This window comes from Ricinus communis, chromosome 10, assembly GCF_019578655.1.
Source record: "Ricinus communis isolate WT05 ecotype wild-type chromosome 10, ASM1957865v1, whole genome shotgun sequence".
NCBI classification, from domain to species: domain Eukaryota; kingdom Viridiplantae; phylum Streptophyta; class Magnoliopsida; order Malpighiales; family Euphorbiaceae; genus Ricinus; species Ricinus communis.
Window position 1 is genome coordinate 9,781,690 of NC_063265.1, and position 25,676 is coordinate 9,807,365.

Genomic DNA, 25,676 nt, shown 5'->3' on the forward strand with positions numbered 1-25,676 from the left:
GTAGAGAAATCCTGTGAAATATTAAATTTAAAAATTTCACTAAAATCCATAACACAAGCAGGGAATGGGAAAGAGGGATTTATATAAAATAAATACTAAAAATTAAAATATGTCTACAATTAAGGAATCAGGTGCTCTGTACAATATGATACATTATTCGTGCAATAACAAATTATACAAGTTGGACATGCCAAAAGTACAAATTTTTTGGTTGCTCCTGAATGCTTGCTGTTCAGCCTTCTAAAAAGATCAGATAAACCCATCAATCTGCACAAATGGAGAACTATCAATGAAAGGAGAAGGGATAAATAGATTATTACGTAAATGAAAAGGTCTTAAAACTGCACACCTAGTTACAGTACAAGGCATATATCCTAAATTTCGTGAATTTCTTTTACCATTACAGCATTTATAGCCTACTAAGATTCAAAAAGATTTAAGAAATGAAAGCGAAAGGAGCCGTGTAAATTGTAGTTTGGCTAGGAATATCTTTATTCTTTACCCCGAAAAGTTTGGAAGATAAAATATATATACAGAAAGATAAGCATACACTGAGGTGAAAGCCATTAGTACACATCAATCCGTTTTGAACTCCACAGGAAGTTTAAGAACCTATTCTTAAATGTCTTTCCTGCAAAACGGAGAACTCTACAAAATAGTGAAGGCTTATTCTTCAAGAGCATTTGGATTAGTAGTTGGGAGACAACAGCCAGCACTTGGACTCCCACTCATTAGTTTGAAGTGTTTAATAGTGTTTGAAAATCTAGTAGTTGGCATTTGAGATTAACACAAGCTCAAAAAGCTCAAACTTCTAACTGCTAATGTTTGGATCCCAAAATCTAATCCCTAAACATCAAACACACAGAAGAGAATTATTAAAAGAAATTCCAAGGTTGAAACTGCACAATGAATTTCTTGAGTCAAAGATAGTTCCAATTCCTATTCCAATTTCCAACCCAATGAATTTTCTTGGACATTTCAAGAACGTTATAACACTAAGATGAAAATTAGACCAAAATATAGACTTACATCTGTGGTAGTCTCTTCCAGTTCCACGGTAAGGAGGTTGTTCCCTCTGCAATGAAACCGTAGATTACTATTAAACACATATCAAGGATATACACATAATACTGACAGAGAAAATTAAATCTACCTATCCACAGAGAAAGGCACCTCCCCCCAAACCAAAAGGAAAAAGAATTTAAATAATTAAATAGATAGATAATTCACAAATACATCATCGATAATTACCTGAAAGCCATTTGCATAATCTGAGTATCTGTGACCTGACAAGAAGAAACATGCCAAAAATAAAGTGAAAATAATAGATGATTTGATAATATCATAAAGCCACAATCAATGCTACATGACTTTACCTAACCCATAATCAGCACCTTGTCGCTGGTAGTATGAATGAGGCACCATCCCAGCCCCTGGGAGAACTTCGCCACGGCTAAGGAGGCCAAAAGAAAAAAAAGGAGGAGGAATTAGTTGTCACTAACAAAAGCATAAATCCATCTAAATGATGACATTGTCAATCCATCAATTTGTGTGTATGCTCATGTGCGCATAGAGGGTGAGAGAGGGGTCTTGAAATGGAATGCATGAGAGATTGCTCGCCAAGTATTGAACCTAAGCAATTTCAGAAATTAGGACTTAAAACTAAATGTACCTTAGAGTTCGAACTGGAAAAGAACTTCCCATGTGGATATGTGTCTGCCCTCTAGGATCTGAATAGCTCATATTATCTTCCTGCATTTAAAGTTTAAACAAAGGTTAATGGCAGGTGACAAGGATTTAGGTTATGGGATTCACCCAGCAATCAGTCAAGGACTTACTAATGCAGAAAAAGGGCGTTTCTGTCCAGGTAATGCTTGAGAATAGGCCTGATTCGCGATTCCTACCCCTGAGAAAAAGGCACTTTATTTAGACATTCAGTTTTTTTCTCTGCAATTAATACAGCTAGGGGACGAGCTGAGATGAAAGATTGCAAAGTTGGAAAAAGAGAGAGCAGCCAAAATCTTCTTTTCGTTTTTGGATGCGAGGAAGGGGAGGAATAGAGGGGCCAAGAAAAGGAAGCCAGCACATCTATCGCTTTCTTTCATCCATGCATCTGGACATGCTGAAAGATGTAAATATGCACATATCTTAGGATGAAGATTCAGCTTATGTGAATGGTCTTCTTATATCCAGAAACGAAAAAATGTTTAGGCATTTGCAAATGGCCATGTGAGTCTGCCGGGATATTTGAGAAGAAACAAAACCACACCCTAGTAAGAAAACAATTATAATACAGCTATGAACCATTTTCAGTATGAAATCATCAGGGTACAATGTTTTACCCATATTCAGCTCTCAATAGAGTCATAGGATTTAGGGGGAAAGAGTAGCTAGGAAAGTAGGGTGAACATAGTAGCAAGTCTTGAGAAACTGTATAAGGTCAACCATCAACTTGTGAAAAGATTTCTTAAATCCCAAAACCCATTGCTAATTAGGTAATTTAATTGAAGTAGGACTACTAACAGCTCTTCCCCACGATTTTGCAATTGTACCAACTTATCTATGTTCAGAATATAAATAAATCCTCTGTAGCTACACTATATCAAAGATTAAAAAAGGAAAAGAGAAAAAAAGAAACTGCAGTAGACTGCAGTGCCAATGCTAAAAGTAGGCAGGTAAGTCCAGTAAGTTTTTGAGTATAAAGCAAAAACATCATATTTTATTGCTATGTCCATCAAGAACATATTCTGATTCAAGCATAATACGAAGCACATCAAGGAACAATGTACATAATGAAAAAATAGACATGGTAACAAAATACCTGGACCTATTCTTGCTTGCATTTGCTTTCGTAGAGCTCGCTCTGCTAATCGTTGTTCAAGTTCAGAAGTTCCAGGTGACCTTAAATCATCTGTTCTTTGACTCTTATTACGTACTGCAGGAATCTCCTTGTTTCTAAGTTCAATTTGCTTTACAGGATCTGAAAGAAATGAAAGGTGTTGCTTCATCATCTCATCACAAGAAATGTTTCTCATCATCGATAGAAACTGTTTAAATATTCTTGCAATGCATAGAGTAAAAACATGTGTGAATAAAAGCACATGGGAAAAGACATCACTAGATCCAGCAATTATCTTTCTACTGTCTTTCATTCCAAGAATAAGATCCATATCAAACAAAGAGGAGCAGTTTCCATTAGCACTTTACTCCTACTATAGTCAAAGGTCTATGCACCAACATCCATTGCAAGATTCTCTGAAATCAGAAAAGCCAAAAAAACTGACAAAACAAATGTTTTGGAAAAAAAACCATACCCATTGGACATGTGAGAAACATGACATGCCAAATCTCCTTCCAAATAAGCATTCTCTAAGCAGTACCATATGACAGCTCTGTATTGTCCCAATCAGCCAATAACAGAATATGCATGAAAGATGGACAAATAGCCAGTAACAGGTTATACGAGGAAGATGGACCTATAAGGCCATTTCAGTGTTCATAATTTACAAATACACACACACAGCATAATATTATAAAGATGATTTTACAAAACCTTATGCATGATACTTTTCTTCTTTTTCTCTTCTCCCTTTTGTTAAGAAATAACTTGGTAATTGGAATACACTCAACATGCTAATAAAAAATACTCAGAACTACTCTTCTGCTCTTATTTGATCCAATTCCTCAGTAACTTAAGAATATATTCTATCAGCTAATGTTCAATTTGAAAATATGTTTGCCCCAGGAGAAAACAAACACTCACATTGTGTTGCATGCTTTGGTTTGGAGATTTCTTTTATAGTAGGCTTGGAGACTCTCTTATGGGGCTTGCCCTTAGGTATAGGCTTCGCAAGGGATACCTTCACATTTACCTAAATCATGTTGAATATCATTTTTAGTAATCAAAAGAATACATATTATTTCAAAAGAAGTCATCAGAAAAATTTGCTAGCAATCAAACTGTCTTTGTGCAAAAATAAATAACCTGAGATCCCTCATTAGTCAATGTCTCATGGTAGAATGATTCTATGCAAGCAAGAGCAGCTTCACGGGTGCTAAAATTAATAAAGGCAAAGTCTTTTCTCCTCGAGGAATGCAGATTTCGGGAAAGAACAATATTCTCAATTTCTCCGAACTTTGTAAAGTAACTTCTCAGTTTCTCTTCATCCCATGAAGGAGGTAAGTACTCTGCATAAACGGACTTCACCTGCAAAAGGAACAGGTAAGTGCAGAATAATTCAGTAGATATCCTAGTAGAGATGAAGTTGAGAAGCCTCAGTAGACAAACCTTCAGCAGTTCTTCTTCATCTGGCTCACTTAAGGGCTCAGCCCAAGCAACTTTTATATTTTGAAGCTTTCCTAGGTCCTTCTTATGAAGTTTCTTGAAAGCAATTTGAGCATCTTTGTGAGTTTCAAGTTCTACAAATGCAAACCCGCGATTACGTCCCACATTAGAAGGATCAGTCATCACTATGACCTTATCTATTTTCTCAATTCCTATCTCTTGCAACAGTTTGATGACCTGCCCAAATGAAACACGTCATATTGATACACATTATTCAAAACTGTAGGAAAGAAATCAATAAATGTGGAAAAACTTACATCTCCATTTGTCCATTTCTTGTCAATGTTACCAAGAAAAATTGTGTCATTGCCCTCAACAGGTGCTACAGCACACTGCTTTCCACAAATCTATCATTCAACATTAAGAGAGAGAAAGAGAGAAGATTAGCCAAATGATAAATTGAATATTAAAATCAAACCCTGAAGGCCTTACAAGTAACTAAGATCATGCAGGACATGACAATGACAAATGGATAAGTGTCCAAGTAAGTTTAACCATTACACAAAACAATGATATCCTTATTGTCATGATTAGGACTATCCCATGATCTTGCTAGATTGAAGACTTCGTTGTGCCCTATGAGAACTATAGTCATTAAGGGAATAAATCACATCAATTAATTATTTGTGTTAAGGGAATAGTCAAATTAGTAATGCACTAAATCATTAGTTCAAAGAAAACCACCTGTTTCAATCTGAATCAACAAATGTAGTAGAAACTTGAAATTCGGTTGTAATAACATTTGAAAAAGCAAACATATATATAACCTTCATGAAGCATTTTAGATATAGACTTGCATTGAACTAAGAAATAGTACTTATCCTAGCAAAAGGGTTATCGCAAGCTAGAACATAAAGACCCTCACAGTGATTGATGATGCATTTAGAGAATTAAGGAGCTGAGAAGCAGAAATAATAAAACTACTAGACATAACATGTAATTCTCTAGGAAAAGAAAAGGATAGTTAATTACCGATTAACACTGTTATCATATATTATGTTAACAGCAAGCTCACTATTTAGTCTCAGATAGTAAGAAATTTAAATACCTCAACTTTTGCATATTTTTCCAATGCCTTCTTCGCATCAGCGGCTGAAGAATACCTCAGAAATGCAAAGCGTTTATTCTTTCCTGTCTTGCTATTGGTCACTAACCTCAATTCGACAATTTCACCCACTGCCCCAAAAACTTTCCTGATATCCTCCTCCCTAGCATCAGTGCTCAACCCACCAATGAAAATCTCTGTTCTTCTCCTCCTCCTCCTCTCCAATGCTTCCAATTCCCCACTCAAAGCTATCCTTCCATTATTCATCTCATTATCCTCCTTCCCTCCCTGATCATAACCATTACTTGAGTCCAGAACCTGAATCACACCCTCACTATTTGTATCCCCAACTATATCTGCGTTCACTACTTCCCTGGGCAATTCAGTAGCAGAATCAGAATTTGGAACTTCACCCTCATTATTTCTTTCCCCAACTAAATCCATGTTCACTACTTCCATGGGCACTATAGTAGCACAACCACAGCTAGGAACTTCACCCTCATTATTTGTATCCCCAACTAAATCCGCATTCACCGCTTCTATGGGCAATTCAGAAGTAGAATAAGACTTTTGAACTTCAGCCTCATTACATCTATCCTCAACTAACTCCAAGACCATCTCTGCCATGGGCAATCCAGTACAAGAATCAGACTTTAGAACTATACCCTCATTACTTGCATCCTCAATTAACTGCTTGTCCACAGCTGCCAAGGGCATTTCAGTAACAGAATCACAGTTTCGAACTACACATTCATTATTTAGATCCCTAACTGACTCTGCATTTACCACTTCCATGGGCGATTCAGTAGAAGAATCAGAATTTCGAACTACAACTTCGTGAACTAACTCCGGGTTCACCATTTCAGTGGCAGCAGAATGAGAATCTTGAACTGCACCCTTATTCTTTTCTGCATCCACTGGAATTCCAGTCACAATGGATTCTTGTTTTCCAGCTTCAGGAATGGTTTTCAAATTATCACCTTGCATAGAAACAGCTTTTTCCAATGGCACACCAACATCGCAATTTTGAACCTTAATCTTTCCACTTTCATCCTCTAGAATCGAACCATTACGTTCACTATCAAAAGTCTCTGTTTGCTTCTCCGAATCTTTATCATCCTCTACTCCTTCACTGCAAATCTTTTCACTGCCATCATTATCATCATAGCCGTCGTCATCATTATGAAAAACCTCTACTTTAGTGGTCAATTGTTTAGAGGAACAAGTAGCCAAGTCTTTAATCATGGATTTAGGCACTCTCTTTTTCACCACTTTCTTCACAACCTTCTTCACCACTACCTTCTTCTTTACCTTCTTCTTCGGCTTAACCTCAACGTCAACCTCTTTCAGTGCATCTAATTCACGCACAACCACATTATTCTCCTCCAGAGCTAGGGTTTCGTTTCCCGCGCAATTATTTCTTTCATTCTGTTTCATATCAATCAAACAACTTTCCTGCTTCTCATCTATACAGCTGCTTTCAACAACACCAATTGCAATTGCAACCGAAGTTGCTTCCTTTATAATCGGAGCTTTAGCCTCGGCCTGCAAAACGGCAACATGAGAAGCTGATTGAGGTGTCGTTTTGGTGCCACCATTGTCCGGGGATTTAAGGTGAGGTGCAACGAGCTTGGCGGTGGCTCTAGTGAGGCGTGTAGGGCGGGGACCTGGTGGTGCCTGCTTCTTTGGTGCCATCGTTCTTTTTCTGTTTCCAATTGACCGGAATCGATAATTAGTTTACCGTTTTGGTTCGGTACAACGAGAGACGTGAGATTAGTGCGGCTCCTTTTTCCTTTCTTTTTTTTCTTTTTTCCTAATAATGTAAATGTTTTATATTAAGGGAAAGCTGATGAGAGAGTCGATCTCTGATTGAGTTGAGTTGAAATTCCACGTGTACTTTCATCACCTGATCTAAACTATATCTTCGTTAAGTAAAATACTATATTATATTTTCCTTATGGCATATTTTATTATCTTTAGGAAAAGTCAATTAGACACTTAATGTTTAATTTATTTCAATTAAATCTTATATGTTTTCAAAAGAGTTTAATTAAATTCCAGTTACATTTTCTTCTAATTGATAAAAAAAAAAAAAAAAATTCCAGTTACATAATGCGGTCAATATTTTCGTCACTAATGGTGCTTTACTTAAATTTGCATCCAATAATTTGGTCACATAGCCATACATTGTTTTAATTTATTTTGCTATATTTATTTTTCAACTTAAGTAATAGAATTTAGAAAATTAATATGAGAATTATCTTCTTTAAACAGATAAACAAAAATGTCTAGAATTTAGACATTAAATTCCAACCAAAAAAATATTGAACTCGACGAGGTCATTCATAGGTGGTTCCGGCAACAATAAAATGGCGAGAGGCAGCCAAAAATGGAGGAGAAACTCAAAGCTTCATAGCAATTTTTAACATTTATTTAGCAACACTATGAGTTTTCCATTGTTGACACACCACCACCTTAGCGATTAAGGAAAGAAGACTGGGCTATTTTTCCTGGCCAAATGTATGAAGATGAAAGGTTCTTACTAGCTGGAAACGAATTGTTTTTAATTTTTTTGGCTATGTAATGATTGTTATTGCCTCAAATCTTGGATTAAATAAATCTTGAGTAGTGTTTTTTTCTTTAAATTTTGATTTAGAATATTTTTATTTAAATTTGGTATATGTCTCCACCTATATACCAAACTAATAGATGATTTATATATATTAGCCTTAAATAATAGAATATGTAATCGAGACAAACTGTAAATTGACATGATGCATAGGGTTTAATTGAACTTCTTAGAAAAGATTAGGATTTTATTGGGACAAAATAAATACTAGGTGTTTAATTGATTCTCTAAAATTCTTAAGGTCTTTCTTTTTTTGCTTATGTAAAATTCTTAGGTTGCTGGTGCATAACACATGAGATACGACCTCATCGAATTATTGTCACCACTTTGGGTAATTGTGCAATTGTTCCTTATATTTTGTTAAGCAATTGTTAAATAGATTGAAGAGAAATGAAAATTTTAAGTGATTAAATATAGACTGCTAGATATATTATATTTTTCATCTACTTATTCCTGCAAATTATATAATTATAATGGACGAATCATTTTCGTTCGTTATTGCTTTATTTTTCTTTTTCTTTTTCTTTTTCGATCTATTGTATGGAGTCAAAACAGAAATACAATTTTAGTCAATGTAACATATGAATCAAATCTTGAGTATTTGTTTAAATTAATTTCAAATAGTTAATGGATGGTTGGGTTTACTCAGGCCTGAGTTCTAGGTGAAACTATAATGTCTGGATTTTACAGCTTTGAGGCTTTGGATTGTGATCAATAAAACTGCCCTTTTAGAGTATTAGCATATAATCTTGTTATGACCCCAAAAGAAAAAAAATGAACCAGCAGATTTTCTGTTAAGAGTAGCATTGGAAATTCAATTAAAGAACCAACATTTATAAAAGCTTCTGAAGATGATAATGTCATGCATATTTAGAAATCCAATATTATTGAAGCAACATTACGAAACAATTAGCACTGGACATGAACGCAGTAACAATACTTGTAAACAAATGCTCCAAAAGCCATGGCCAGTGCCATCACTGCAACTTGTCCAGCCAACTTAGCATATAGTCTGGGCCTGGAACTTGAACTTTCTCGGCCGACAAGGTAAATCGATGGCAAACATGCATTGAATGAGGTGCTATCTCCATTGCTGCCTAAATCTTTAGATGGGGTTATCTTAGGAAGTGATATAGTAAGAACTCCTCGGCTGCTGAACTTGGCACGAATTTCAGACGTTTTGCAATGCTTGGAAACTTTAATTTCTTTGCGGAAACGACTCAGGAGATTATTATTTATAGGACGTTCTCCAGTGATGACTAAAATGCCACTCTTTAGCTGAACCTTGAGTTGTTCTTTCTTGTAATCTATATGTATATACTGATTATAAGAATAGAAAAAGACCCAAGTATATATACATAAATATTAAGGGATTCTTGCGCGTATACAGAAAAAGAAAGGAAGAAATTTACCTTGAAGATGGAGCTGAAGGGAATCACATCCTTCCTCTGTTTGCCACTTGCAATATGGTTCAAAATCTTCATAAGAGGTTTTGATGCCTGCAGCTGTTGTTTCCATGGGTGGAACCTTTCTGCTCTGGGTTTCTTTCATGCTGCTGATCAGTCCTGAAGGAGATATGATAAGGATTTCTAACATCTCTTTTTATACTTTTTTTCAAGAGAGCTTTCTTTTGGATTTCCTCCGGGGAAAGAATAATTCTTTTTTGGTTTTTCAAGGAAGTGAGTTGCTTTTTATTTCCTTTGCATTACAATATTATTATTTAAGAATCTTGACCTGTGGTACATTTAAGTTTTCCTTTTTTTTTTTTTCTGTAAATTAATAAAAGAATTTACTAATTTTGGGGGTAAAAGAATTTAAGAAAGATTCCTTGAGAAAATTGGACCTAATTTTTAGATTCTTATCTTACATTTTGGACTAAATTAAAAACGATGAGAATCAAACATAACATTAGATATAAACAACGACATAGGTGGGGGCTGGAGTCCACGCCACTCCTTAACTTTCTAAGATTTTAATTGTATTTTAATCCCTCTTAAAATTCCATTTTTTTCTTAAATTTCATTCTAGCTCAACTCACTCTATATAATAAAATTCTAACTCTGTAATTTTACGTTTGGTTAAAATTTATTTATAAATTCAAAATTTATTTATATTGAATGAAATAAACATTAATTTATAATTTTATATATTTAAATTTGTATGAAATTAATTACAGCTAAATCCAATTCTAGCAGAATAGGTATAATTTTTAAATAAAATTCACATTAGTTTATTAATATATCTCATAGCACTCAATATTTTTTTCAATTTTATTTTTTTATTTTTTTGTCTCTCATATATGTATATTTTTTAATAGATTTCTAACTATAATTCCATATTATTATGAGTGCCTATCAGTTTGTTTGTGTTGCAACAAAACTTGGTCTATTTACACTCCAATATTATTTTTCACACCAATTGATAGCTACAAGTTAATTCACAGGAAGATCAAGATTCTGGAAAGTATTAATATTTTATAAACAAACTTGTCAACAGAGAGTCACCCCCCTTATTCTTTTTGGAAACTTTTCATATTATGAAAATATTATAATTGCATTTCTTAAAAATACAAATTGCTCCCTTATCTTTTTAACTCTTTTCCTTACCCACAAAAAGTTATACAAATTTTATTACTTTTTTCCAATTTAATTCAAAGCTGAATTTGGGTGAAATCAATCCTACCTGTTAGCAAATGGAATTTGGTGACTGAAACACTTAGACCCACATGAGATCCACCAACTCAACGGTGTGTTTTTGTAGTATTACTTTTTTTACTTTCTTCTAATACAGCCAAAATAAAATATCCTAATTAAACCCCTAAATTTTCAAATATCAATTTTTAGAAATCATCAAATGTAGCCCACAATTCACTATTTTTCTTTTCAAAAACAAATCATCTTCTCCAGCACAAAAATTTGACACTAATATGTCATGTGAAGAAAAAGAAGAAAAGGTTTCAAGAGCATTACTAATACTAAAATTTGCAGTGGCCATATAAAAAGTTAAGCAGCTATAGAGGGTCGCTCACTTGAATACATAATTTCGCTACACTAGCCATATTAGTTGTCCAACCAAAGCGGTACTTGATAAGAAAAAAAAAAAAAAAAAGTGTCCAACCATTCATTTTAATAATGAATTATAGTTTTTTTTTTAAATATAGATATTCACTAATAAAAATTAATAAATATATTTTGATATAAAAAATAAAAATAAATATCAAATATAAAAAAAAAATATAACAATTATTAATTGTGTTGATAAAGCAGTAGATTATAATTTTATGAAAAGAACGCTACACTCGATAACACTAAGTCACATATTGACTTTATAGATATTTTTTAATAAGCTTGATTATTTAGATGTCGAATTTTATCTTCTTCTTTTTCTCTTCACCGCTCTTATAGAAAAAAAACTCAACACTCTTATAATGGTGTACCATAAAATTCTTTCCCTATAGTGGACCAATAGATTAAACTTTAATGACAAATAAAAACATAAGAGAAAAAGAGAAGAGACAGCCAGATTTTTTTTGTTTGACACTAATGAATTATAGTTGGTCCAGGCTACTTTAAAGTTCTTTTATGAAGGTAATTATTTAAATTTTTAAATATTTCTAAAATAATTTTTATAGATATTTGACATATATATAAAAAAATAAGAAAATGACAAAAACTTGTAAATACTTTATGAATTTAAAAATAACTATAATATCAATATATATATGGTTCTTTCTAGAGTGACTTTATTTAAAAAAAAAGTAACTTTATTTTGTTTTAAATACTATTGATTCCTAATTAGCTTAAATTTTATTTTTTAAATTTTATAAGTAAAGATGACTGACAATCTGTTGAACCCTCTATAATTTTATAATTATGAAAATGATTAATATTTTATAAAAACAACGATATTTTTTATATTTTCTCGTAAATTATGCTAATTTTTCATAAGTGTTACTAGTTGCCAAAAAAACGAATGATATTACGAAAAAATAATTATTTTTGCAAAATTTCATGATTTACGAAAAAATTAAAAAAATTATAAAAAATACTAAATTTTTCATAATCGCAGAATATATTGCTAAATTATGAAAAATGAAAATCATTTTCATTTTTTTCACAAATTATATCAATTTTTTATGAGTGAAACTAGTTGCGAAAAAATGAATGATATTACGAAAAAATGATAATTTTTACAAAATTTTATGATTTATGAAAAAATTGGCAAATTTATGAAAAATAATAAAAAATTTGGTAATCACAAAAATTTATTGCTGAATTATGAAAAATGACAATTATCTTCATATTTTTCATAATTTTTCATAAATTAAACTAATTTTTCGTATATTTTAAGAGTGTTTTAAAACTACCTTATGTTACTTTTAGCAAATTTCATTTTACTTAGTAACCTATAATTAGAGGTTACTAATTTTTTTTTAAAAGAATTATGTAAATTGTCATAATCTGATTGGTGGATTAAAGTAAATATGATTACTTTATTTTAAAACGAACTATATATATTATATTTTTATTTATTTATTGCAAATACTACGAACCCAAGCTCATTCTTATAATTTCCAGTTCAACCCACAATATATTCTTGATCAACATTTCGAAACAGTTTTATAGAAATAGTAGCAAAGAGGTACAGAAGAGTGTAACAACTTAAGAAAATAATCCATAGCAACATTTAGTTTTCAACATGAGATTGAAAGGGGTGCCCATATTTGTACACCAGAAATGCGCCAAGAACCATCACTAGAGCAACTGCTACTGCAACATTCCTACCCATGTTCTTCTTGCTCGTCAATATTTGAAGCTTATTCAAAACTAAATTCCGCAGCCTACATACAGCATTTTCTCTATCCTTATTCGAGCTTTTTTCATCTTCTTGATTTTTCGGGGGTGGCAATGATGTTGGCTGATCTTGAGTAGAAGATGATAATGGCGTTTTCTTTGGAAGAACCATACAAAGAATACCACCAGTCAGTCTTGCATGAATTTCGTTTTTTTTGTAAGAATCTTTTCTAAGCCTTATTTCTTTACGAAAGCGACTGATTTTGTTCTCTTCTAAAGGACGTTCCCCTGTAATTGCAATGACTCCAAGATTGCTCAGTTGAATTTTCAATTGATCCTTCTTGAAGCCTGTACACGGTGACAAGAATTTGTAAATGTGGCTATTTAATAAATAAAATTTAAAATTTCAAAATAAAAATAAGTAAAGAGAAATGTAAATGGTAAGAATATTATGACACCTTGGAGATGAACCTCAAGAGTGTCACGTCCTTGATCTCTCTGCCACTTGCAGAAGGGCTCAAAATCCTCGTACAAGGTATTAACAGCAGTTCCAGCCATTGATGCTCAATTGCTAACTTGTTTTGTTTTGGTTTTCGTTTCTTGAAATTCTTGTAAGATACATAGGCTGCTTTCCCTGTACCTCTTTTTATATGTTCATGGGGAGCTTGCTCTATAAGAAGATGCATGTGGGCTAAAAAATTAGAGGTTGCTTTTGGACTACATCTTGAAGCGAATAATTCTTCTTCTAATATCTAAGGATTCGAGACATGTTGTATACCTTCAAGTATGGATGATCGATCTCCTTCTCTTTATCCATGAGAATCCATTCCTTCTTTCAATCATTAAACTTCTCCTTACCTTTTTCCTCTGTTTAGTTCTCTGCAGAGAAAACTTATACAGGCAAATACTTAACCAACTGTGTTGTCTCTAATAACCCACAACTTATCTAAAGAATTGGATTCATTTCTACTTCAAGCTTCACCTCTGACTAATATTATAGAACTGTCATTAGTGCTATCTATTGTAATCGTTAGCTCATGGCATGGTGGTTCATTAATGACTATGCAATCAAGTGGTTAACTAAAACTTCTGTCACTAGTTTGTTTCTTCGTCTGATGAACTTGTACAATCATTCGAATTGATATGGCCTACATATTATAGAAATATGAACAATTTAACGTTTTACAAAATTTACCCTTTGGAACAATAACTATGTTGTTCCTGTCCTTGCAAAGTTCCCCACTGCAGAAAAAAGTTGTGGGTCGGGATCTGTTGAAGTCTTTTTAGTTATCTTTACTGAGAAAATTACATACAGATGTACACTATATCCGTTGGCAACATGCCGATGATGGTAGGTAGGATGTGGCTTTATTTTTGTGAATCACAAAAGTTTAGGTAAGATCCTATATATGTCGTTGGACTTGTATTTGTTAAGCATTTGAAGTATAGTTGAAAATCTAGTAAGCCATCCAAGTGGATCATGACAATAACCATGTTTCTGGACAAGGACGGCTCCTACTCTTTATAGTATAGACAAAATGGGAGAACAAATCAAATCAAAGCTTTTTCTTGAAAGATTTAAAAATTCATGGATGGTAACTAGAGGTATATATAATCACTTTATTATTAGATGCCTTCCCATTGGATAAAAAAGTCAAGCACAATTTTCATATCTATACATAAATTATCTGCATGCCATTTGTTTATTGCCCATTGTATTTATAAAGGGCTGTCCCGTACCAGCACCACATGATCCACAAAAGCTTATTAGGGAACAAGTGGAGGACTAAAGTATAAAAGGCAATGATGTCTTTGCATTCCACTAGTAATATTAGTCAAATACATTACACAATTCTGGTGCTAGATTTAGGTAACAAATGTACATCAACCCAAAGCAAGAACTGAAATTTCTATTATATAATTTCTTAACCCCGCTTTTCTAAGCAAAACTCTGTCATAACAGAATCATTTCAACCAACTAAAAATGACAATGGCTAGTAGTTGCAGCTGTATTTGTGGCCAAAGCAACAAGAAAATCTCTGTACTCTCCAGACGGAACGCTCTCACATATTGCATCTCTCAATTCCACTCCATGTTTCTTCTTCAGAATCACTTGAATTTCATCCATGTCTACCTCAGCTCTGCTCATCATCACCCTTGACAAGGCACCCTTGTCAGTTGTCCTCCCTTTAATGCTTGTATATAATGCCTGCACTTAGTTCTCTAACGAACTTTTATTAGATGAAATTAGGCACCCTTTTCTTTGGTACCACTTGTTTAAGGACCTGATGCACATAGCCTAACGAAAAAGCATGCAGAAATCAGTAAAGATGAGCAATTACCTTTGCATAATAGTTAGGTGGATAGCACATGCATTTTATGACAGTTTTCAGTGCATCATCAAATGCCCTGGAGTTTCCCTTCTTTAGTGACTGAAAAAATAATGAATCAAAGGCAAGAGATTTATGACTCAAATCTGAAGAGAAAAATATAAACAAGAGTTTTACTTTCTGGAATTAGCTCAACTTGCAAGCTTATAAATGATTGTAGATGGATTATGAGCTCAAAGCCAAAATGTTAGGTAAGAATTACTTGTCACACTTTATACCTTGGTGTACTCGTGACCGTAGATGTGTTTATAGCTAGAAAAAGTCAGTTTCATCTGTGGAATGCTCCTTTTACTTAAAATTTCAAGCACAACAGCTTCTTCAGTGGCTCCTGAACCTCCCTCCCCTGCTTCATGTAGCCTTTTAGCATCACATTTAGCTATATGTTGGCTAACATCCACTTGGTGAGCCTTATGTGATGCTGCTAATGCTACGAGTATCTGCAAAAACCAACCCATGAATTTGTACAAATACCCATCTGCACCAAATTAGCATATACCCAAAACAAAACAAAAAAAAAAGAGTAGGGCAAAATCTTGAAACCAAGATTCCTCCTTGGAGGAGTTTACAGAAGATTGAACAAGCTTTTACCTTCTGATATGGATGGGGCGGCTCAAGATTAATAATATCTTGGTCCAATTGCCTTCTAAATCTTGATTGATAAGCTTGTTTGATAAGCATAATATGACTTGATTTTCTACCCACAAAAATTTCAACAAGAGCCCTGTAATTAGTATAACCTTGTTCAAGAGCTTCCTTTGCTACAATGGCATCACGTTCATTTGGGTTTATCATCCACATAGACAAGGCTGCGCAAACTTTAGACCCAATTTTAGCCTCATTTTGAAGAAAACTTGTTATGTCTTCTCCATACATTACCTTGTAAGTCTCTCTAATTTGTTGCCTTTCAAGCTTGGATCTACTAGCCAATGATCTAACCAGCTGGTTTATCCTTCCTGGAGAATCGTGAATCTCTTTGCATTCTATCTCAAATCCCTGACTAGAACAAGTTAGAATCTCGGTTCCCATAGCAGAAAAATAATCAAGGTTCTGGGTCTTTAAAGTAAATCAAGAACCTCACTTTTGTTCTTTATATAGACAAGCAATGACTTGCAACCAAAGAAAGAAACTTTTACTTTTGTGGGCATTGGTGTGTACTTAAGCTTTGGACTAATAACAACCACCCCATAAGTGAAAGAAACAAGAAACTTCTCTGCCATGTGAATTTTGTTTTGTAGCTAGATTTCATGGATTTCCTAATAGACTATGACTAAGAAATGGCCTCTTTTTGGCAAACTTTTCAATGCCCATTCCAGTTGCCACAGCCTTTTTTCATAGGCCTCTTTTGCCATTATCCCACTTTATCATTTAAAACATGGAACCAAGTTTGCAGGTTTTTCTGCTGCATTTAGTATTATTGTTATTACTATGGTTTCCTTGTCAATCCTATGTCAATTTTAGTGAACTGTTCACAGAGTTGGTATTGGTCCAACTTGGATTTGAGTTAGGCCAGGATGATTTTGATGTTGTAATTAAGAATCGCATAAAAAAGTATTGTATCCAAAAAGAAAAGGGGTTAGTTAAAGGGTAAGCTATACACGATAATGTGATGTTTCTGTTTTATCTGATTTTACCTATAAAATAACTTAATTATCTCATGTTACTTATAAACATTTTCTCTTTCAGCTCTCTTTTTTTTTTTTTATGATTTTCTTATTTTTATTTTCTGTTGAATCTTTTTTTTTAAATACTAAAGAAAGCAAAGAATATATTGAATTAACTTTATTATTTCTATTTTTTATAAAAAAAGAAATTAATCATTAGTTTTTTATTTCTAAAACTCATTGTTTTTTAACATAAAATATATATCTTTTTCGTATTGTTTCGAGGTGAAACAAAAGTGAATATAAAAATATGGACAATATTATTTGATTTTTAAAAATTATTTTACTTGGATGAATGATTTTTCAATTTTTTTGAGAAACAAATCACGATTTAAAAAAATTATTACTGAGAAATGAATAAAAAATATAAAATTATTTAAAAGAAAGATATTAAATAAATTTATTGTTTAAAATATATTATATAAACATTTTAATATGTAAAATGTTATTTCTAACCGACTAAAATGATTAATTGAAAAAGGAATAATATAAATTTTATAGTAATAAAAATAAAAAATAAAAAAGTTAAAATGAGGAAGTTATAGCTTTTTTTTTAAAAAAAAAAAAAAAAAAAAAAGGAAGAAAAGAAACTGATAAAACCTGTAGATGGATTTTGGATAGAAAGAAAGAAGGAAGGAAGATGAGACGGAGCCACACAGCACAAACAAGGGAACAAAAGAGAGACAAAGTCCAACAAAATTCACTGCTTTTTATCTTCTCATTGCATGTTGACTAAGAAAAGAATCATAATGACAGAACAACCTTCACCTTCTACTTTTCTTCTCTTTCCAATTTACTCTTTTCTCCTTCCATAATCACTCCTCCTCCTTCCATAAATACCCTTATAAACTATTTATTGACTACAATAAAGTGTTTGTTAAGCTTTTTTTACATCGGAAAATTTAATAATTTATAAAAAATTAGTCATTCTTAAGAAAATGAAGTCTAATTTAGATGTTGAACAACAAATGGTGTATATTTACTAAAATATATATATTTATAAAATATTTAAAATTAATTATAGAAAAAAAAAATGAAGAATAAATATTTTTAAAAACAACAGAACATACTTTTGAAAAAATAAAAAATAGAAGTATTTTTATAATTATTTTAATAAAATGAGTAAATAGTAAAACTTCTTTTTATTCTTTTACAAGTTAGAATATAAAATGATAAAATAATTTTACTCTAAAAGGGTTTTTTTCTTTACCTTTTTAACCACTATAAATTGGTGAATAAATTTATTTATTTTCCATCTCATAAGGTGAGTTGAACCTTTTTAATTAATCAAATTGGCTTTGTAGCTAAATTCTATAAATTTCTTTTTCCTTCATCAAATAGGTTTTGATATGCCATGTGTGATTATTACACTATCAAATATAAATAGAAAAAATACAACATTATATTTGCTTATTTCAAATGGAAATTAAATTAAATATTCTTTTGATAATTATGAAAAGATAACACAATGATTCGTTGCCACTTTGAACAAAGGCTTCGAGCAAAAAGTAATTTTAAAATATAAATAAAAGGGGTATGTTGTAGATTAGTTTCAGTAATTGTTAAATTCTTTTACCTTTATTTATTTAGAAACGTAATTAAATCATGATAACTGGATGAGTTGAATTCAAACTTCATAATTCTCAATTAATAATTAAGCTTTTTTTATTATTACTATACTAGTTTTTATATAATAATTGAGTTAAGCCAAATAAAATACAAGCTGACAAATAAGATTCAATCGAATTTGATTTTTCTAAAATATTATGTTCATATTATAATTTAGTCAAGCATTATACTGACTATATCATTGAGTCAATTTTGAACAAGTACTATAAAATTCTGTTAAATTTAAATCAAATTTTAAGTCGATTATTTTCAAACCGAATCAAATTTAAATCCAACAGTATCTCAAATTATTTAAACTTGATGACACCTAATTTTATTCTTTTGCCAACTTGCTATCAATTTATATTCATTTTCATCAAAACTAATTATTTTAGAAACTAATTTTAAGGAACGGTGGATCCAATCTATAAGAAAATCATGAATTTTAAATTTTTTTAATATATATAATTATTTTGATAACATAATTTTTTAATATATATATTTATTTTATATGTATAAATATTAAGCAAGATGTGTGATTTTTATATTTATTATATAATTAATTTATTAAATAATAAATTACTTTTATAAATTAAACCAAAATTTTTATTCTAGAAAATTATATTATAATTATATTTTAAAAATATTATAGTAATTAATAGATTACTTGTTTTTAGTAATATAACGATTTAATTATATTTTTATATTAGTTATATAATTAATAATTAAGATATAAATTTTTTGATATATATATTTATTTATGATAAATAAAATACTTTTTTGAAATATATATTATTTTAAATTCATAAATATTTTATTTAAGTATTATCTTTATGTATATTATATAATGACATATTAACTAATAATTTTTTTTTGAATTAAACATTATTCCCAACTTAAAAGAATAGCATAACTACGAACTGAAAAATGCTCTTTTAAGTCATAGTCCATGTGGCTACCTACATAAGTAAAACATAAGAGGAAAATAAATCCCAACCGTCCTGTCAACCGCCATTTTAATTTAACTACTCAAAGCCTGAGGGGAAGTAGGATCCAACTGTTCTTTAACTATCAAAAGGGTAAAATGGGAAAATAAGAGAAAAGAAAGGAAGAAGACGTAATTAACAAGAAGACTAAGGGGCAAATTAATTGATTAGTAGTACTAATAATAATAATAAAAAAGGGAACCAGTACATTCTCTGCTGCCTGCTCTCCCATTGTTCTCTCTGTATCCAACTTGTCAGGTCAAGCTCGCTCATTGCTTTGCTGCCTCTTTTATTTACTCCTCTCTCTCTCTCTCTCTCCCTCCCTCCCTCTTTCTTGCAAGAAGAAGAGCAACTTACAATGCAGCAGCAAGTAAGTCTGTAGTTTTTTGAAGTAATTTTTATTTCGAATACAGTTATTTTTTTTTTTTTTGTTTTTATTTTGAGATTGATTTCTTTTTTTGGATAGACAAGAACTGTTCAAGTGAAGCATTTATCAGATCTAGCGAGCGAGAGAGAGATTCATGAGTTCTTCTCTTTTTCTGGTGAAATCGAACACATTGACATCGTACGGTGCGTTTTCTTCTTTTTCTTTTTTAATTACCTCGTATTTGTTTGCTTAGAAAACATAGGAATGCTAAAAGCTATTGGAGATCTTGTTCTTGAGTTGTTTGAAATTAAGCCAGTAACTAGAAGAATTTAATTTTTTTGAACTGATTTTAGACAGTTTTTTTTTTTTTTTGTGTGTGTTTTCATGTGTGACTATTGTTTTCTTATTATGGTTGTTCTTTTTGTTAATTAAAGTTGGTGTTTGGTTTAATCTTTGGCATGCAGTGAAAATGGGGAATCAAGGACTGCGTTTGTTACATTCAAAGATCCTAAAGCACTTGAAATTGCTTTATTATTATCCGTATGTGGTCCTTATTTATTATTCTTGTTTTTGTTGCTATATGATTGTGTGATTGCTTTGATTGTGTATTAATTGTGCTTTAATTCTGGTGGCAGTGAGTAAATTATAAGCAACTCTTAGGAGTTGAATGTTTTACATTTTAAGCAATTGAGTGGTGTTCTTCAAGATTACCCAATCAAATGACATAACCTCTTTTGCTTTTGTCCCAACTTCAGGTTGATTATGTGCTACTTGCAAGATAATAAGTACATAGCATTGATGTTTTGTTTGGTTTCTGTTTCATAAAAGTAGGAAATTATGATCAATTCTATGTTACAATTGCCAGCAATATGCTTTTATTCTTTTATTTGTCTTTCTTTACAATTCATTAATGTGCGTATTATGTGTTTTGGTCAAACTAACTTCATAAAAGTAGGAAATTATGATCAATTCTATGTTACAATTGCCAGCAATATGCTTTTGTTCTTTTATTTGTCTTTCTTTACAATTCATTAATGTGCGTATTATGTGTTTTGGTCAAACTAACAGTAGGAAATTATGATCAATTCTATGTTACAATTGCCAGCAATATGCTTTTATTCTTTTATTTGTCTTTCTTTACAATTCATTAATGTGCATATTATATGTTTTGGTCAAACTAACTAGATTTTACATGTTTTAAGTGAATGCTGATCTAATTTTTCATTAATCTTGTGGTGAAATTACCTAGTTTAGATGCAAAATGCTTTTTTTTTGGAATGATTAACCTAGCTCAAGAGTTACAGCCAAGTATTAGATATATGTGGAAGGTGTAGTTTTTCTGGGTCCTCAATCTGTAATTGGCAATCCTTTTTCTATTTGATATTAGTTACCAATATGCATGTAAGAGTTGTAGAAAGTGAAGCATTGATGTTTGGTGCAGGGAGCAACTATAGTGGACAAAATAGTGAGTATAACTCCTGTTGAAAATTATGTGCCAAAACGTGAGCTTCAGGTAAGTGGATGAACAAAGTACTGTAATCTTGTTTAAATGATTTTCATATATCCATATTCAAACCTGCTATTCATGCAGGAAGTAAGAAATGTGAATGATGCTGTATCTGTTGTTATTACTGAGAGCTTTCCATCAATGGATGTAAGTGAAATTACCAACAGTAATCTTTTAGCATGCAGATAAACATGTTTGTCAAATTGTAAAACTGCTGAATGGTAGATATTATAGACTGTCTAAAAGTGGAATAGGCTTGGAGCCTTAATGCTCATGCTTATTGTCTTAGAAAAATGGTCAATAAATTGATTTCACTTGTTCATCATGCAATTGCTCTGCTCTCTGCTTTCATATTTGGAAAATGGATTGAGATTTATAAATGCATGTATTTTTATCCCATTCTGGACCTGTTTGGTAAGTGGATGCACCTGCATCATGTTAATCTGGAATCTGGTTCTCTCAGTTGATTTCTCTAGCCACCTGCATCGTAAATGTTTCTCAAACCATATGGTCTTTCAATAATATCAGCTTTATATCAGCAGGCTAAAACTAGCCCACCAAATAATGGGAGAATGTATGTCAATAGAGCACAAGAAGTGGTTTCAACAATGCTTGCAAAAGGTTCAGCTTTGGGCCAAGATGCAATGAATAAGGCCAAGGCATTTGACGAGAAACATCAGCTGACTGCTAGTGCATCTGCCAAGGTCTTTTCTCTTGATCGAAAAGTTGGGCTCACAGAAAAATTGACAGTTGGAATTTCAGTAGTAAATGAGAAAGTGAAGTCTGTGGATCAAAGGCTTCATGTATCGGATAAAACAATGGCAGCAATATTTGCGGCAGAGAGGAAGATAAATGACACAGGATCAGCTGTCAAATCAAGCAGGTAACTTCTTTAGTATTGTTTCTGGTTCCCCGACTGTTACAGATGACATATTCCTTAGAGTTGCTTCAAATGATGGATATGTAAAGCAGACATGCTTTGCACTCACAGGCTTATCCAGTTATCCTAGTAGAAGATGCAACTCTCAACTTGTGGAAGGATTCACATTTGAGTCAGCCTTCCTTCCTGCTCGTATCATGTAAACCAAAAAAGAAAAGACACACTTTCATGGTCCTAATTTTTCTGTTTTTATTATTGACACGGTAACTGGAGATAGTCCCCTGATTTGAGTATAAATTTGGAGGCCAATAGTTCATCAATAGAAATGTTTTCCAATGTTCGTTTTGGTCCTAATGGACCTCCGTTAATTGTATCCGTATAGTATTAGTGTAGCAAACCTCTTTGGTACAGTGCTGAAAAGTGGGTGTGAATTGCAGTTTTGAAATCGATCCTGTTTCTTTGTCGAGTCCTTCAGTGACTTTTTGGGTCAGGCAATTGGTCTTGAATCATTACTTTCGTCGCTGTATTATTATTATTTTCAGATTGACCTCGGTTTCTAATGATCTTTTAGATAGTGGAAAGCACAAATGAATGGAATCTGTTTTTATTCTGGACAGATATGTGACAGCTGGAGCAGCTTGGCTAAATGGGGCCTTTGATAAGGTGGCAAGGGCTGGTCAGGCTGCTGGTACAAAAACCAGGGAAAAGTTCAATATGGCTGTATCCAACTTGACTGCTAAAGTAAGTCTATCAATGGCACTAATATTATCATGTAGATTGATTTATGGTCATCTTTGTCTTTGTTTAATGCAGAATTTAGTCAAGCTGTCAAGATAATATGCTGCACCTTTAAGGATATCGTAGCTGTATCCGACCCTCAGACATGAAGCTATTAATTGATTGTTTGTTGTGGTCATGTTTTATAATCCCAAAAACTAATTGATCACCAGCCCTAAGAAACATTTGGCAAACAGATTCTTTATTTGTTTTTATACGTACTTGATATCTTGGTGGTGTGAATTGATGAATGTTGTAGTTTAGAAGTAGCCCTTAGAAATTTTAAGTTCCTTCTCCCGCAACTTCAGTTTAGTATTGTTATCATGAAATCGATCTTAATCTATAGGAACTGTTCTTAGATGAGCAATTCGTTGCTTTATTTCTTAATGGCTTGGATATGCCTTTGTTTTCTTAATTGCAGGAATCGCCGATTGCAGTGTAAGCTAGATTTTGGTGCCACCAGGAGCTCATTCATCAGATTTTTTGGACAAATACAGTGGACCCTTGTGTTGCTCCAATCACTGAGTTCAGAGAAAGTGTGTTGATGTTGGAGTTGCATGCTTGCGGAAGGATGAGAAGTTTGTGCAGTGTTCCCTTTATGCATATCCGTCTTTGGTTTGGCGTGTAAGATTAGTGAACCCAATATTCTTCCTATTTTCCAATATTCTTTGATTCCTAGGGTAATATGCCTATGACTTCCTTGTAATTCTGCTGTTTGCCACAATGATTTTAAGTCAAAAAGAAAAAAATTAAAATCACATTTGCCTTAGAATGCACCATTTTCGCACAAAAGGACTTGGAAATTTGTTTTCTGCCTTTAACATTGGATTGTAAATAACTATTTGATCCGTAAATCAGTATCGTCTTCTGGGAATTATGAAATGGGTGTTTGAAAAAAACTATCCATGGGCGCTGTAAATCAACTAATTATTTTCACTCCTCTTGTCAACAAATTCAAAACCCACCGCTCATCAGAAACAGGTCCAATTTTTCATTTGGGGGTGTCATTCTGTTCGGGTCTTGCCCATGATAAATGAGTCATGGCTTCCATGTGCCTTTGTGGTATGTCTTCCATGTGCAATACAAAGGGAATGTTTAAGGAAATGAATATGACCAGAATGAAAATGGACGATTTGAGTATGTTAAAGAATTATAAACAATAAAATGCATTCTCAATTTCTAATAGAAATTTTAGTCTACTGAAGTTGCAGGTAAAAAGAAATGACATATATTTAAAGCAATCATTTAATACATTAATTTAGCAATTTATTTTAGCATGCAGTGAATTGAGTTCATCCAAAGAATTTTTCTTTTTAAGTGAATTGGAATTTACAAAAAGATGAATCTATGTAATGAACATGGTCAGTTAAGTTGAATAAATTCCACATGCATTGCCCCCCCTCTCGTTGTTATTTTTGCTTTGTTATTGTAAATAAACAAAAATTTGGGGGGCTGGTCTTCTCCATGTTAGTCTTTGCTTAATTCTGCCATTGCCAAGCAAATGCTAACCTGTCATAATCCCTATAATAACATTGCTTATGCATGATTTATGGTCCAAGGCAACAGCTCTTCTGACTTTGTGATTGCCTTATTTTCATAGGAATATGCCCACAAATATACTTAAAGGTCCTACACGAAAAGGCTATCAGTGGTTATAGATCTCTGAGATGTTTTTCGTTTTAATAAAAGAAGCCAAGAAAAACATGATTCTTGGCTGTTACGTCCAGCAGCAAGATTTTCTCCTCTAAATCTAAATCTTGTTGGCACATTTAGTGTGCATGTGATGCCAAAGGGTTCAAAACTCTGCAAGTTGTCCTTTTACCCATAGATAGGCGGTTGCTTTCTACCATTTTCCTTCGGAAAATTAAAAAAGTGTATAAATAATATCTTAAACAGAATGTAGTAATATAGAAAACAAAAAAAGGGAAAACTCGCATTAAGTCTTACATGTGAGTAGAAAAAAGAAATTCAAAAAATTAGATTAAAACAAAAACCATTGTAATGCTAATACAAAGAATGACAGAAAAGAAGTGCATTCCCAAAAATAACATTGAGGAAGGATTTGTTGCAGGATATTCTGGTAGGGAGAGAGGGAGTGTTCCTACGAGAATATCCATGCTTCTAAGAATAGTGGTTACACCAAACAGTTATCTTTTTTCTTCTTCTCCTTTGAAGACCTCTTCCTAATGTTGCCAAATAAAACAGAAATTGAACCCTCATACCCATAGTTATCTATTTCATCATTTTCTTCTTTCGTAACTTAATCTTTTGAAATAATATACACGGTCCCTCTTCTCACGTGATGATGTCATACTTACTATTTTTATAAAATTATTTTTTAATAATTTGATAACATTTTCGACCTCAAATTTATTTATTTTAATCTCTTCTATCACATAAAAAAAAAAATCTACTTTTAGAACTAGTAGTTTTAAATTTTTCAAGCGATGCACATAGTAAGCCGAGATGAGGCAACTTTATATTAAAAAAAATTATATCATTGAATAAAATTTTAAAATAAAATAATAAGACTGTGTATAATAATTTTTTTATTTTTATCTATCACACCATCTTGTGCTTTACAGTTTAACTATATATTCTTTTTACTAATTTATTAAAATATTTTTGTGATTTAATATTATATTATTTAATGATAACAATTCAAGAGTTATGTAATCTGATTTTCAT

The 25,676-nt window shown here is 32.2% G+C and overlaps 5 protein-coding genes across 9 annotated transcripts; 1 reads left to right on the top strand and 4 right to left on the bottom strand.

The window, feature by feature from the left end:
• Positions 1-62: 62 nt before the first annotated feature.
• On the bottom strand, positions 63-7,354 carry LOC8282383. Of its 3 annotated transcripts, XM_015723333.3 has the most exons (12): positions 5,394-7,344; positions 4,603-4,692; positions 4,289-4,522; positions 3,986-4,207; positions 3,764-3,872; positions 2,822-2,980; positions 1,839-1,906; positions 1,673-1,752; positions 1,377-1,453; positions 1,252-1,286; positions 1,030-1,075; positions 63-267 (listed from the first exon to the last, which is right to left on the bottom strand). In XM_015723333.3, the coding sequence occupies exons 1-12, from the start codon at positions 7,083-7,085 to the stop codon at positions 263-265; spliced, it is 2,817 nt and encodes a 938-aa protein (XP_015578819.2). In that variant the 5' UTR covers positions 7,086-7,344; the 3' UTR covers positions 63-262. The 3 variants fall into 3 exon arrangements, 2 of the variants coding, with proteins under 2 accessions (XP_015578819.2, XP_015578820.1); XM_015723334.3 differs by lacking the exons at positions 63-267; positions 1,030-1,075; positions 1,252-1,286; positions 1,377-1,453; positions 1,673-1,752 and having other exon boundaries at positions 1,838-2,122; positions 5,394-7,354; XR_007214266.1 differs by lacking the exons at positions 63-267; positions 1,030-1,075; positions 1,252-1,286; ... (1 more) ...; positions 1,673-1,752; positions 1,839-1,906 and adding an exon at positions 3,315-3,392 and having other exon boundaries at positions 2,840-2,980; positions 5,394-7,349.
• A 1,525-nt stretch (positions 7,355-8,879) lies between these two features.
• Positions 8,880-10,127, bottom strand: LOC8282384. The gene is made up of 2 exons (XM_002525672.3): positions 9,432-10,127; positions 8,880-9,326 (listed from the first exon to the last, which is right to left on the bottom strand). The coding sequence occupies exons 1-2, from the start codon at positions 9,613-9,615 to the stop codon at positions 8,929-8,931; spliced, it is 582 nt and encodes a 193-aa protein (XP_002525718.2). The 5' UTR covers positions 9,616-10,127; the 3' UTR covers positions 8,880-8,928.
• A 2,453-nt stretch (positions 10,128-12,580) lies between these two features.
• On the bottom strand, positions 12,581-13,634 carry LOC8282385. The gene is made up of 2 exons (XM_002525673.4): positions 13,271-13,634; positions 12,581-13,160 (listed from the first exon to the last, which is right to left on the bottom strand). The coding sequence occupies exons 1-2, from the start codon at positions 13,368-13,370 to the stop codon at positions 12,706-12,708; spliced, it is 555 nt and encodes a 184-aa protein (XP_002525719.1). The 5' UTR covers positions 13,371-13,634; the 3' UTR covers positions 12,581-12,705.
• Positions 13,635-14,604: 970 nt separating this feature from the next.
• LOC8282386 (annexin Gh1) lies at positions 14,605-16,372 on the bottom strand. Of its 2 annotated transcripts, none has more exons than XM_002525674.4 (4): positions 15,791-16,359; positions 15,421-15,639; positions 15,155-15,244; positions 14,605-15,021 (listed from the first exon to the last, which is right to left on the bottom strand). In XM_002525674.4, exons 1-4 carry the CDS (start codon positions 16,226-16,228, stop codon positions 14,791-14,793), a joined length of 978 nt encoding a protein of 325 aa, XP_002525720.1. In that variant the 5' UTR covers positions 16,229-16,359; the 3' UTR covers positions 14,605-14,790. The 2 variants fall into 2 exon arrangements, with proteins under 2 accessions (XP_002525720.1, XP_015578797.1); XM_015723311.3 differs by having other exon boundaries at positions 14,915-15,035; positions 15,791-16,372.
• Positions 16,373-19,645: 3,273 nt separating this feature from the next.
• On the top strand, positions 19,646-23,746 carry LOC8282387 (binding partner of ACD11 1). Of its 2 annotated transcripts, none has more exons than XM_015723340.3 (8): positions 19,646-19,827; positions 19,924-20,027; positions 20,289-20,364; positions 21,266-21,337; positions 21,416-21,478; positions 21,871-22,214; positions 22,829-22,952; positions 23,410-23,746. In XM_015723340.3, exons 1-8 carry the CDS (start codon positions 19,816-19,818, stop codon positions 23,428-23,430), a joined length of 816 nt encoding a protein of 271 aa, XP_015578826.1. In that variant the 5' UTR covers positions 19,646-19,815; the 3' UTR covers positions 23,431-23,746. The 2 variants fall into 2 exon arrangements, with proteins under 2 accessions (XP_015578826.1, XP_002525721.2); XM_002525675.4 differs by having other exon boundaries at positions 19,648-19,827; positions 21,874-22,214.
• The last annotated feature ends 1,930 nt before the right edge of the window (positions 23,747-25,676 follow it).